This window comes from Microcebus murinus, chromosome 15 (assembly GCF_040939455.1).
Source record: "Microcebus murinus isolate Inina chromosome 15, M.murinus_Inina_mat1.0, whole genome shotgun sequence".
Lineage (NCBI taxonomy): Eukaryota > Metazoa > Chordata > Mammalia > Primates > Cheirogaleidae > Microcebus > Microcebus murinus.
In genome coordinates, this window is record NC_134118.1 from 43,706,073 (window position 1) to 43,718,907 (window position 12,835).

Here is a 12,835-nt window from a genome sequence, read left to right on the forward strand (position 1 = left end):
TCATAAAGTACCTTCTTTTAAAAACAAATTAGTTTTTTTATCTGGTACAAACATAAGGCAAAACCATTTCTAGTTTTACATATACGTTAGGGCAATAATAAATACAATGGTATCTTGTATACCTTTGAAAATACAGCACCACTATCATATAACATGCTATCATCTCCATCAAAATCTAAAGCTTATTTCACAACCAAATATCTAAGATTACTAAAACTTCCCTTTATAAATAATAGCCAAGACAAATCCAAAACATTAACCAAAAGATGTCTCAAAGAAGGATTTTTTTAAAAATCAAGTAATTGTGTTTAACGTACATGATGGAGAGTCTTCAAAACGAGTGCAAACATTGGTTGCTTTGGAACTTTCTGTTAGCAGTTCTTCATCCTCCTCCTGCTCTGTTCTACGGTGTCGATAGCTGTCAAGTTGAAAATAAAATCAAATTATTTGAATTTTGGCTTTCATTTTAACTATCAGCTACTATTTCAACATAATCAAATGGCTTGGCAATTCCACATAAATAATTTAACAGGCACCTACATTAAGACTAAAAAGTGAACAATAGGAATTATTAGTAAGGTTGAATCTGAAATGTTTCACAGGTTTATCTAAAATATACATTGTTATTAAAATACAGTAATTCTGCAGATTAACCAAAACCTGATTATTTCTGCAGATTTTGGTTAGCCTGATTAACTAAAACCTGGTTAATTCTGCAGATTAACCAAAAACTCAAATGTGATAATCTAATTTCAAGGAGATACACACTCAGAAAATCTTATTATTTTTATTTCAAAGTACACACCTTTTTAAGTCTTTTTGCCAAGAAGAAAAAAACGTTAAGTTCCAGAAACTACATTTTTAAAACTACCACTTTAACCAAAAGCTATGGCATAAGGACTTAGGAACTTAAGCAGTGACTCAACCAAGACTTTAACAGAATTACTCAAAAAGCTTTTTAAATACACATGACTAAAATCTACATCCTCAAAGAGTCCGATACATCCCCTTAAAACTGATTTCCCCAAGTTTTAATAATACCAGCTTTCTCAATCTCTAAAGAATTCAGGTTAATAAAACTACCAACTTCCCAATTTTAAGTTGTCCAACTTTATACCTTCATACTTCCAACAAATATTTGTATCTAATTTAGAAAACAGCAGATTATGCCCCTATTGAGTGAGACATCTGAATCTAATCTATAACCTTCTACCAAAACTACAAGCTTGGTAAAAGATAATCAGCCTTTCAACATAAAGAAAGGAAGCATTCCTCAGGAATTCAAGTGAAGGCAATAAATAGTCAAGGGCCTTTTTGCTTCTTATCAGAATGTCTTAGTCTGTTATTTCTTGTACTTCTCTGCATTCTTTTTCTATGAAATTGAGTACAAAAATCTACCCCCACCCCAATTTATCCTTTATAAACTGGGAGAGAAATTTTAACACTATTTTTTAAACATCTCCTTCACAATATATTTTCAAAATGGTTGATAAATGGTTACAAATGGTTATAAAACAACATAAAAGCTGAGATGTGCTTTATTGCTTAAAACTGAGACATCACTGAATATAAAAAAAAACTGAATATAAAAAAATGCATGTGTGTTCTGATATTCAAAGACAGTACTATCATCCTAATTACTTTATGCAAATTAACTTTCCATTTAAGAGGGCTTGATGAATAAAGAAATCTGTTAACTAAGATTCCTTTTCCACAATAACATTTAATTAGTAGATCAAGCTCAATAATTTGTTACTTATTTCCTACAGAATATATTTACCATATAGTATAACAATAGAATAATAGCACTGTTTCATTTTCATAATGTAATGTATCCCATAATAATATCCATTACAGTAGTTTCCATTTCAGGTGCATGACACTGATGACATTTAACTAGCTGCAAACTTCTTAAATCTGAAACAATTTAAATACATCTGAAGTGCAAAGTTATCTCTTATAAAGGTTTCTAAGCATTAAAATAACGCTTTGGTTATACACAATGCTTTGGTTACACACAATAACATACACTAAATAAGTGAAATACCCAAATAAAAGGTATTACACTTAATGGTAAACCTTCAAAATGAAGATAATATTTCTCTGTTTCAATAAACTACTTAATGAATTTAACATTGTTGATAACAATTTATGATCTTTTCTTTTAGATAATTTTGTGTATTTTAATTACTGATCACATTTTTCACTTGGGAATTACACAAAAGCCATTTCAGGGAGCCAAGACTGCCCTAAATCTATTAATAATTACTAATTAAACATCTTAGTTATCCAAGCAGCATAGAAATTCTAAAGAATTTATTAACTCAACATGTAAGAACTATTTTCAACAACCATCTGAGGATGGCATACAACTTGACACTTCAATTTATATAAAGACAACTAAGTATGTAACAAAAATTTTAAACAAGCTGCTGTAACATAAGTCATCACAACATTCCACATACCAGCACAGACTTCACATAATATACTCTCAATATATGTATTTGGAGGCCGGGCGCGGTGGCTCACGCCTGTAATCCTAGCACTTTGGGAGGCCGAGGCGGGCGGATCGCTCAAGGTCAGGAGTTCGAAACCAGCCTGAGCGAGACCCCGTCTCTACCAAAAATAGAAAGAAATTAATTGACCAACTAAAAATATATATACAGGCCGGGCGCGGTGGCTCACGCCTGTAATCCTAGCTCTCTGGGAGGCCGAGGCGGGCGGATTGCTCAAGGTCAGGAGTTCAAAACCAGCCTGAGCAAGAGCAAGACCCCGTCTCTACTATAAATAGAAAGAAATTAATTGGCCAACTGATATATATATGTAAAAAATTAGCCGGGCATGGTGGCACATGCCTGTAGTCCCAGCTACTTGGGAGGCTGAGGCAGGAGGATCGCTTGAGCCCAGGAGTTTGAGGTTGCTGTGAGCTAGGCTGACGCCATGGCACTCACTCTAGCCTGGACAACAAAGTGAGACTCTGTCTCAAAAAAAAAAAAATATATATATACAAAAAATTAGCCGGGCATGGTGGCGCATGCCTGTAGTCCCAGCTACTCGGGAGGCTGAGGCAGCAGGATCGCTTGAGCCCAGGAGTTTGAGGTTGCTGTGAGCTAGGCTGACGCCACGGCACTCACTCTAGCCTGGGCAACAAAGTGAGACTCTGTCTCAAAAAAAAAAAAAAAAAAATATATGTATTTAGTATAGCTGTCAAGAGCACACCCAAGTCAGATCCAAATTCAAGTATGGATCATTTTAATTACTCCTATGTAATGTTCAACAAGCCATTTCATTTCTCCATTTGTCTCCTCTCTAAGGAATGGCATTAACATGCCACACTCAATATGGCTGTTGCAATCCATAAACTGTATGGTATAAAAATAAGGCATTATGCATATTTTATACACTTTACACTTATGGCTACGGCACACCAAGCCAATCAGAGCCAAATAAATAACAGCACTAAAATAAATGGTTTTTTTTTGAGACAGAGTCTCGCTTTGTTGTCCAGGCTAGAGTGAGTGCCATGGCATCAGCCTAGCTCACAGCAACCTCAAACTCCTGGGCTCAAGCAATCCTTCTGCCTCAGCCTCCCGAGTAGCTGGGACTACAGGCATGCGCCACCATGCCCGGCTAGTTTTTTTATATATATATATTAGTTGGCCAATTAATTTCTTTCTATTTATAGTAGAGACGGGTCTCACTCTTGGTCAGGCTGGTTTTGAACTCCTGACCTTGAGCAATCCGCCCGCCTCGGCCTCCCAGAGTACTAGGATTACAGGCATGAGCCACTGCGCCCGGCCTAAAATAAATGTTTTTAAATGAAATGACTTTATACTTCTAATGAAGACTATCAAAAACAAGTTTGGTTCAGCCTGGGCAAGACAATTTACACCTCTAATCCCTGTACTTTGGGAAGCCAAGGTGGGAAGATCGCTTTAAGGCTGGGAATTCGAGACCAGCTTGGGCAACACAGCAAGACCTCATCTCTACAAAAAATATTTTAAAAAATTAGGCAGGTAAGGTGGTGTGTGCCTGTAGTACTAGCTACTCATGAGGCTGAGACAGAAGGATTGCTTGAACCTAGGAGTAACAAGATTACAGAGAACTATGATCATACCACTGCACTCCAGTCTGGGCAACAGAGCAAGACCCTGTCTCAAAAAAAAAGTCTGGTTCAACTATGAAATTTAAACTATTACTCACTCTCCAACTGATAGCAAGTTCTGTTTCTCATCCTTTTTTATTCGTGGGCGCCCTGGTTTCATTTTCAAAGGTGAAGTTGGAGTCTTCTGAGCAGCAGGCTGAATGAAATGCGCAAACAGTTCTGTCTGCTTTAATAAATACTCGAATCTATTTGCTCGGTCAGTTTGCTGTAAAAAATTTTAAGACACATTTTATCAGAATATTAATTAAAACTTCAGCAAAGTTTCAACATGCCTCCTTACAATAATCTCAATGATAAAAAGAAACAAACTATTGATACATGCAAAAGATGGGTAAGTCTCAAAAGCACCATGCCAAGTGAAGGAGACCAAATACCAAAGACTACATACTGTATTATCTCACTTACTTAAAATGCCAATTAGTGACAGAAAGCAGATCAGAAGTGGCAAGGAGGTGGGAGCAAGAACTAACTACAAAAGGGCAGAAGCAAACATTTTTGGGATGATGGAACTATATCATGATTGTGGTGTTGTGTAAATGACTGCATGTATTTGCCAAAACTCACTGAAATGCAAACTTAAAAATTATTCTATATAAATTATACCTCAATATAGTTATCAAAACAATTTTTTAAAATATTAAAAGACATTGTATAATACAAGTAAATTTATTCAAAAGTAGAGAAAATATACTGGTCATTCATCAGTTACGCTGTGACAAATTTTAAAAGGTATCAAGCTTGAAAAACATTAAGTTCATAAAATTTTATTAACCCAAAGCAATTCTTAATATTATTCCTTCCTTTCATATCTGCTATCTGCCCTTTTGAATGTTCCCTAGGATTTACACCAAGAAAATGGAAGTATTTATTTGAACAAAAAAAATTTAAGTTCCTTAAAAACAAGTTTTCATAAAAGTAAATAAATTCTAAAGCCTTTAGGCAACAGCCTTTTTACAGACACAATGATAGTTTGGTTAAACAGAGTTCGAGAAGCAAGGTTAGTCCAATAAACAAAGAAAGCAGTTAACTCTTGTCTATAAACGTTTAACATGTCAGTTTTAGAATGAATTACAAAGATATTTTGCCCAGCAAAGCAAACACCAGGAGTATCCAAATAGCATAATGTTGTAAAAACTATATATATTTTTTAAGAGAAAAACAAGCAGTTTTTAAAATCACACCATTGTAAAAACTGAGGCTCAGTTCGTTATCAGGAAGGTACATGGTGATAGTTAACTCATGGAATCACAAATGACAGTCAGAAGCAGCTTAATCTGCACAATAATAAGTTGTCAACATGCTTCTCCCTGGTAATATCCTATAGCTGATGAGCCTCAGTTGTTTAAGTTTCCAAGATTACAAACTGTTTCAAAGTACTGAACCCAGATACAAATGTGTGTGCATATTTTATGCAATTACATTTCTTAATTTATATATAATTTTTAAAAAGCCAAGAACATTCAACTAGAAGATGCTGGGGTAAAAAAAGATTACTCAATTATTGTAATTATGTTTAAAATCAAGATAAGTTGCAAAGATTGAGAAGATTAAAATGAAAATGACCTGAGATCTTAAAGAGACTAAAGAAAAGTGGTGACAGAACAATAAACAAATCTTAAAAAGCAGAAATAGAGTTGAACCTGAAAGAAATAAATCATAAAATCAAATGGAGATTAAAATAAATAGCCTTGGACTAGCTTCTTTCTCCAAGACTGGAGAAAATGACATAGAACAGTAGAGGTCATACACATGTTTGGAAATAGAAGAGGAAATAAATTGAAGATAGGCCTGCAACTCTTTGAGGAGGAAGACTGAAAATGAGAGTGTGGTAGAAATGGAGTAGAAAGATTAAGCAGTCCAGTTTTAGAATGGCTACGTGGGATTTGCTGAGCAATAAATACTGAAAGCCCAAGACAGCAAAAACCAATCAGCACTATTATTTAGTTTTCTGTAGTACTCAACATCCTGGGTTCAAGAATGAAGAGTGGACAGCGAGACTTACCTATGGTTAGGAACTAGCAGATGACAAGGGAGCTTGCTTAGAAGAAAACTGTTCAAGTGAAGATCATGATGTCGAAAAAGGAAATGAAGCTGGGAGACTGAAAAACTTGGGAGAAATGAGAAGAGTTCCAATAAAAGCCACTATGAAAATGAATAGCATTGTAAAGAACCACTAAAAACCTCCATTTTATAGTAAGATTTGTGTTGTAAATCATATATTGCAAAAATGTGAAGGAATCTGGAAGAGGCCAGATCGTGAGAGACAAATAAGCCCACAAAATAATCCATGCAATAATATAGGAATACTGAACTAGGGTGATAGGGAAAGAGAGAAAAATTTGAGAGTAAATATGTAATTAAAAAGTAGGAGGTACTGTGATAGACATCTTGGGAATATATTAAGAGGAACTTCCATTTGTTGAGATAATAATAAGCAGATATGTGGAGTAAAGATTATGAATCTAAGTTTTGGATATTCCCAAGTAAGACATACCAATGGAATTTTAAAAGTAAATGTCCAAAAAACAAATGAAAATATTGATTGCAGGTATCTGGGCTACAGAGAAATATTTGAAAGTATTCAATTTAAAGATGGCAGGTAAAAATCAGTAGGAATCAAATTGTCTAGGAAGAAATACTCAGAATTTAACAAGAAAAGGACAAAGGAACAATCAATAGTACATCATCAAGGAAAAAAGGTCTTTCGAGGTAAGTAAAGACTTTAAGAGTTGTCAACAACATCAAGCACAAGTGAGATCAAGCCCAATGAAACTAAAATAAAGCCACAGAACTGGCAATTAGATTCACTAGTACAATGTTAGTGTCAGAATCTAAATTATAAAGAGTTCAAGCAATATTATAAGTAGACTATATTCACTTTAAAGCAGTATTCACTTTAACAAGTAGAGCTGCAAATACGTTTTTGTCTTTGGCAGCAAAAAAGGAGATGAAACAGTTATATACGTATATAAAATATGTAATAGTAATCATATCTAAAAATCTATCATTTATAATTCACAAATTGTGTTATGTGTATTATGCATATTATATATGTACATAAAATACTTATAACTTTAAATTTTTCAAGCTATTAGAGATTCAAAAATATTCACTGATTTTGAAGAGAAAGTCCAAGTACAAGGAAAAGTAGTACATTTTAAAAAACATTTAAGATCTACTATGTGCCAGATATTGTTCTGGGTACTGAAGACAAGAAATATTAACACACTGTTCCTAGCCTGAGGGAGTGTACTGTGTAGTGATATCATTTGATTAACATATTACTATTTTAACTTTTTAAGATTTCAATATAATTAAATGAGTTTAATTCATATACATTTGATATATGTATCAGAACAGAGCCTGATATACAGTAAGCATTCACTGTTAGCCATTATTGGTATTATTAAAACTCAATTTAAATTTAAAGCACTTTGAAGGTACTGGTTAGGTCAAGTAATGGTTTTAAAAAGTTTCTTAGAAGATATGAGATGTGAGCTGGGTCTTTAAGGAGTCAAGTATAATGTCATATTCTCTTTTTATAAGCATCCCACCCATAATATAAGAATGCTGTGAGCAAGGGCCATATATTTTTCTTTGTAACCAGGAGAGTACAATGCTAGACAGATACAGCATAAATAAACACTGAGTAACTACTTCTCTGATCTTCACCTCACTCCCTATGCTAAAATATTAAAGGTGTTAACATAATTAGATAATTACATCATATTATGTGGATTCATAAAATACTTCTAGTTGATGTATATAGGCAAATAAGATATTAATAGAAGGTCTCACGTTACACATATTTCAACTGGCTATCTGTATTCTAATTATAAAAATTTTAAAAATTAGTAAAAATTAAGCAGACGTTGCTATGGTGTGAATCTGTCCCTCAAAGTTTGTTATGTGTTGGAAACTTAACCCCCAATGGAACAGTGTTGGAAGGTGGAGCCTAAAATGAGGTGATTAGGTCATAGGGGCTCTGCCTTCATGACAGGATTAATGTCATTATTTCAGGAGTGGGTTAGTTATCACCAGAGTGGGCTTGTTATAAAAGCAAGTTCAGCCCCCTCTTGCTCTCTTGCCCTTCCTCCATGGGATGACATTGGCAAGAAGGCCTTCACCAAATACCAGGCCCTTGACCTTGAACTTCCCAGCCTCCAGAACTGTAAGAAATAAATTTCTTTTCCTTATAAATGTCCCAGTCTGTAGTATTCTGTTATAGTAACACAAAATGGACAAAGACAGATGTTTAATACATTTAATCACCTAACAAAAAGTTTTCATTACAAACTCTATTCATATTCCTAAAACATACCATTTTTTCTTCATAGGTAGGATCTGGTTCTTGGAGTTCTTTTTGCTTGCCAGGTGATGCATCATCAAATACTTCCTGGTAGGAAAGAAAAATCATGGAATTGTTCAAGAACAGTAAACACACCATTATAAAACAATTTCTACCCCCCAATACCTTTGAAATAATATACTCCTGTTCCAAAGTTCTCAGGTACTTAAATGGCTATCATCTGACAAAAAACTTGAATGAAATAAAATTGAATACTATAGGGATAATGACCTTATTTAGCTCTAATATATACACTGAATGGCTGCTGCCAAGATTAAAACACAAGATTATTATCTACATCATCTTAAAACAAAATTACTTTCAATAGAAGTCATATGGGTAAATCTGTCTCTCTTTTTTTATTCATTGTAATAAAAACTATGAAATCAAATAGTATGAAATGTGAAAAAAAGTTCCCTTTTTTATCATAAAATTGCAGTATCTACTGTGGTACTACACAAATATATATAAGGAAAGCAAGATTCGTGCCCCTGATTTTCATCTTCTAGATTATAAAAAGTTTATCATGCAGCCTAAATTGAATATTTTAATTATGGTCTAATTCCTAAACTGGTAATAAATACGCTATTCTTGCAAATGTAGTCATCGTGACATTTCAAATGCCACAAACAACAAAACTCACCAACAACTTCTACACTGCAAAGTTCCATTCATCTATTTAAAAAAATAGTAGTAAGAGTTGGTAAAAGTATAATTTTCGTTAATGATGTACAAATCTATGCTTAGCAATACATACTACAATAAAGCTATCTGTGAAAGCTGGGAGAAGGTGGCCTAGTATGGTATTACAGTAAGGTCCAACGACCTAAATTCAAGTACAACTTCATTGCTAAGACCTTTAGGCACCTATGTAACCTTATGCTCATCATAAATCTCTGGTCTCCACCTGAAAAAGTGACAAAGCCACCTACCTAGTCCAGTTTACAAAATTCCAAAACACCATGAAATGTCAAATATACTCTACAAAAATAAAACACTTTTCAACATTTTTTCAATAGTTAAAAAAAATTAGACTCTAGGCATGTTTAGGTCATATTAATTATTGGCATATAGTGTGCCTATTTATCCATCCAGTCAATAGTGAGAGAGAAGGATTAACAAAGACAAGTTCCACATTGCCAAAAAGGTAACATAAATAAAAAATAGATTACTCCATTGACCTATCAGTAACAAGCAAAAGGAAAAATTAATGAATACATAGAATGGCTAGCTAATATTAGTGGGAAAATCAGCTTCATCAGAAAAAAATTCATGAATGCTGGATTCATTTTCTGGTCCTTAAATCCTATTTTCAGACAAGAAAAGGGCATTAAAAATATCTTTTTTCCAACTGCAAAACAGATTACTAAGGTTGTCAGATAATACTACGAATGTGTGCTCAAACTTAGTTTTTATCAGTGAACTGCAGTGATCTAAGTTCAGTTATAAGAACAGAAAACAGACTGAGAGTACATTTATTTTAAAAGATAAAAAAAATTCCCACTATAATGTGAACAAAAAATCAAAACTGTTCAGTGATAAGATGAACTCATAAAGGAATAAAATTACTCATATTCCTATACTGAGAAGGTAAAAATAATTCACTAAGTCATTCTTCAATAAATGGAATTGCCAAACATCTTTTTTTGTAAGAACATGACAGGACAAGATGGGTGGGAAAAGGCTCACTTTGGAGCCAGACCTGAGTTCTATTATAGGTTCTACTTATCAGAACTCAATTTCCTCATCTGGCAAATGAAAATACCACTAATTTCATACAGTAGTTATCACATCTATAATCATAGTCAAACTTTAATTCAATTTTAACTTAAAAATAGCAACTCAAAGCCAAAAACTTAGTTTAGGTTTTAAATTATTTTGCTTTCTAATATTTACATATGACTTCTGGTAAGAGTTTGTTTTTATGCCTTTAAAGTTTGGATGGCAGGCCTTTTGAGAAGCTGAGGAAAACTAGGAACATCTCATCGTAGAGAACTGAACATTTACACACAATTGCTTTGTATCACAGGTTTCCAAATCCCCTTATGCCATGGAGAAGGAATCCAAGTTAAATAGCTCAGGTAATCCAAAAGAATCAATTAAAACCGTAAGGGGGGCCGTAAGGGGGGCCGTAGCACTCTGGGAGGCCGAGGCGGGCGGATAGTTCCAGGTCAGGAGTTCGAAACCAGCCTGAGCAAGAATGAGACCCCATCTCTACTATAATTAGAAAGAAATTAATTGGACAACTAATATATATAGAAAAAATTAGCCAGGCATGGTGGCACATGCCTGTAGTCCCAGCTACTTGGGAGGCCGAGGCAGGAGGACTGCTTGAGCCCAGGAGTCTGAGGTTGCTGTGAGCTAGGCTGACACCACGGCACTCACTCTAGTCTGGGCAACAAAGCAAGACTCTGCCTCAAAAAATAAAAAAAATAAAACCGTAAGGGGGGAAAAAGGTAACACTGAATACATTTCAATTTAAAACAAATCTCAATCACTGAAAACTACAGGAAATATCAGAGATCCTAGTCCTTCAAACTACCCTCACCACTAAAATTTATTTCAAAGACTAATAACATAGTGCTACTTCACCCTAGCTGTACAAATAAAACTACTGCCCCAAATGTCTCAACTGTAAACTGTGACACCATTTCCTTGGGTTAACTCTTCATCAAAGTTCATTTTCAGAGCACTATTACTTTCACTCTAGGATGGAAAAATCCCAGAAATCTTCAGGTTGCGACTATAAAATATCTCAAAACAGATCAAAGGCCAGGAAATAAAATTGGAAGGAGCTATTACTTTGTCCCCAGACATTGGAAAGCCTGGGAGCATACCCAGGAGACCCGACTGGCACCTCCCTCATCTTTCTACCCCCTCACAGTACTGTCACCATCTCCTGGCCAACCCAAGCCCAGAAGTCTTGCCTGTGAGCCCTACCAACTTTTTTAAAAAAAGATCAAAGCCCCCAAAGAGGAAATGTGCTGGACTGAGAGCCAATCAATCGTCCCTGATTCTCTAATTCATTCATTCACCCATTCATATCCCCCAAATTAGATAGGGATCCAAGACAGCTGCTGCCGCCTCGGTTGCTTCTCTCCCAGTGGAACTGAGCCTGGGAGGGGCCTCCGCTCCCTTCACAGAAGCAGCTGCGCCCCGCTTATCCCCACTGCGCACTCGGCCATCCAGCTCTCGCCATTGTTTCTGCCCAGAACAGATACCGCCCCCGCCAGGACCAGGATGAAGAAAAGAAGGCCCGAGTCCTTGGATGCGCCGCGTTTAAATGCCTCCCCCACCCGGCCCGTGTCACCCATTCCTAAGGGGCATCTCCCCTCGCCGTTCTCCCGAAGTTTGGTGGAAACTACACCCACCTTCAGAGATAGGAGAGGGAATTATGGAAGTCTGGAGGGGAAAAAAACGGACAGGTCCCCCGGGGCCACAAAATCAAGAGGATCTGTTTCGTAAAAAGCATTAGAAGATTTGTCAAGATTCACTAAAGAGACAGTTTAAACGTGAAGTACCAGGAATCCATTTGGGTTGGCTTCAGTAGGTTAAAAATAAGGGCGCAAGGACGAGAGCATCACGTCGGTCCCCGGTCTGAGGCCGAGTTTGGTGCACAGGGGTGAAGTCCAGCGTCTGATTACCAACAGCAAGCCGAGGGAATCAGCTCTCCCTCCCCACTGCGCCCTCTCCCCGCGCCACACGCTCCCCTCTACCTCCATCTCGGCGTCCGCGGGACCCGCGGTGGCTGCAGACGGAGCCGCCAGGGCCGCGACGCCCTCGGGGCCGCCTTTGTTGCTGCTGTTGCTCCCGCCGCTGGCGGCCGACGCTGCGGGCTTGGAAGGCGCGCTCTCGGAAGGCGGGGGTGGCGGAGGCTCGGCCGCGGACGACATGATGTTCCGTCTGCGTCACCCGCTGCTGCCAGAGGCCGGGGCCGGCAGAGATGGAGGCGGCCTAGGCCTGGGTGGCTACGTCGCAATGAACTGATGGAGGAGCGAGAGAACCACCCCGATGGGGCCCCGCGCCGCGCCTCCGCGACGGGCCTGAGCCGGGCCCAGCAGCCTCACCCTCGCAGGCGTCCTCGTCTTCCGCGGGGCTCCGGGTTCGACCGGCGCTTACCTCACGGCGGGAATCACGTCGACGAAGGTGGGCGGGGCCAGCCGGGTCACTGAGGTCAAAGAAGGCGGGCTGACTTAGAGGAGGGCGGAGAGTTGGGGGAAGGAGAAAGGAAAGTGAAAGAGCGACTGAGGCGGGGAATTCCCTTCGCCGCCTCGTCTTCTCCCTCTGGCAGTACCTATCTCGCCACCATTCAGGACAACTAC

General features: G+C 37.4%; 1 protein-coding gene across 1 annotated transcript in view; it reads right to left on the minus strand.

Annotated features, from left to right (window-relative positions):
* SMARCA5 (SNF2 related chromatin remodeling ATPase 5) overlaps nt 1–12,664 on the minus strand; it is a 43,521-nt gene extending 30,857 nt beyond the window's left edge. The window contains exons 1-4 of the mRNA XM_012783805.2: nt 12,230–12,664; nt 8,487–8,561; nt 4,204–4,370; nt 318–418 (exon numbers count right to left, since the gene is read on the minus strand). Coding sequence (XP_012639259.1) covers nt 318–418; nt 4,204–4,370; nt 8,487–8,561; nt 12,230–12,406 — 520 coding nt within the window. The 5' untranslated portion in view covers nt 12,407–12,664. The remainder of the gene's footprint in view (nt 1–317; nt 419–4,203; nt 4,371–8,486; nt 8,562–12,229) is intronic.
* Nucleotides 12,665–12,835: the final 171 nt, after the last annotated feature.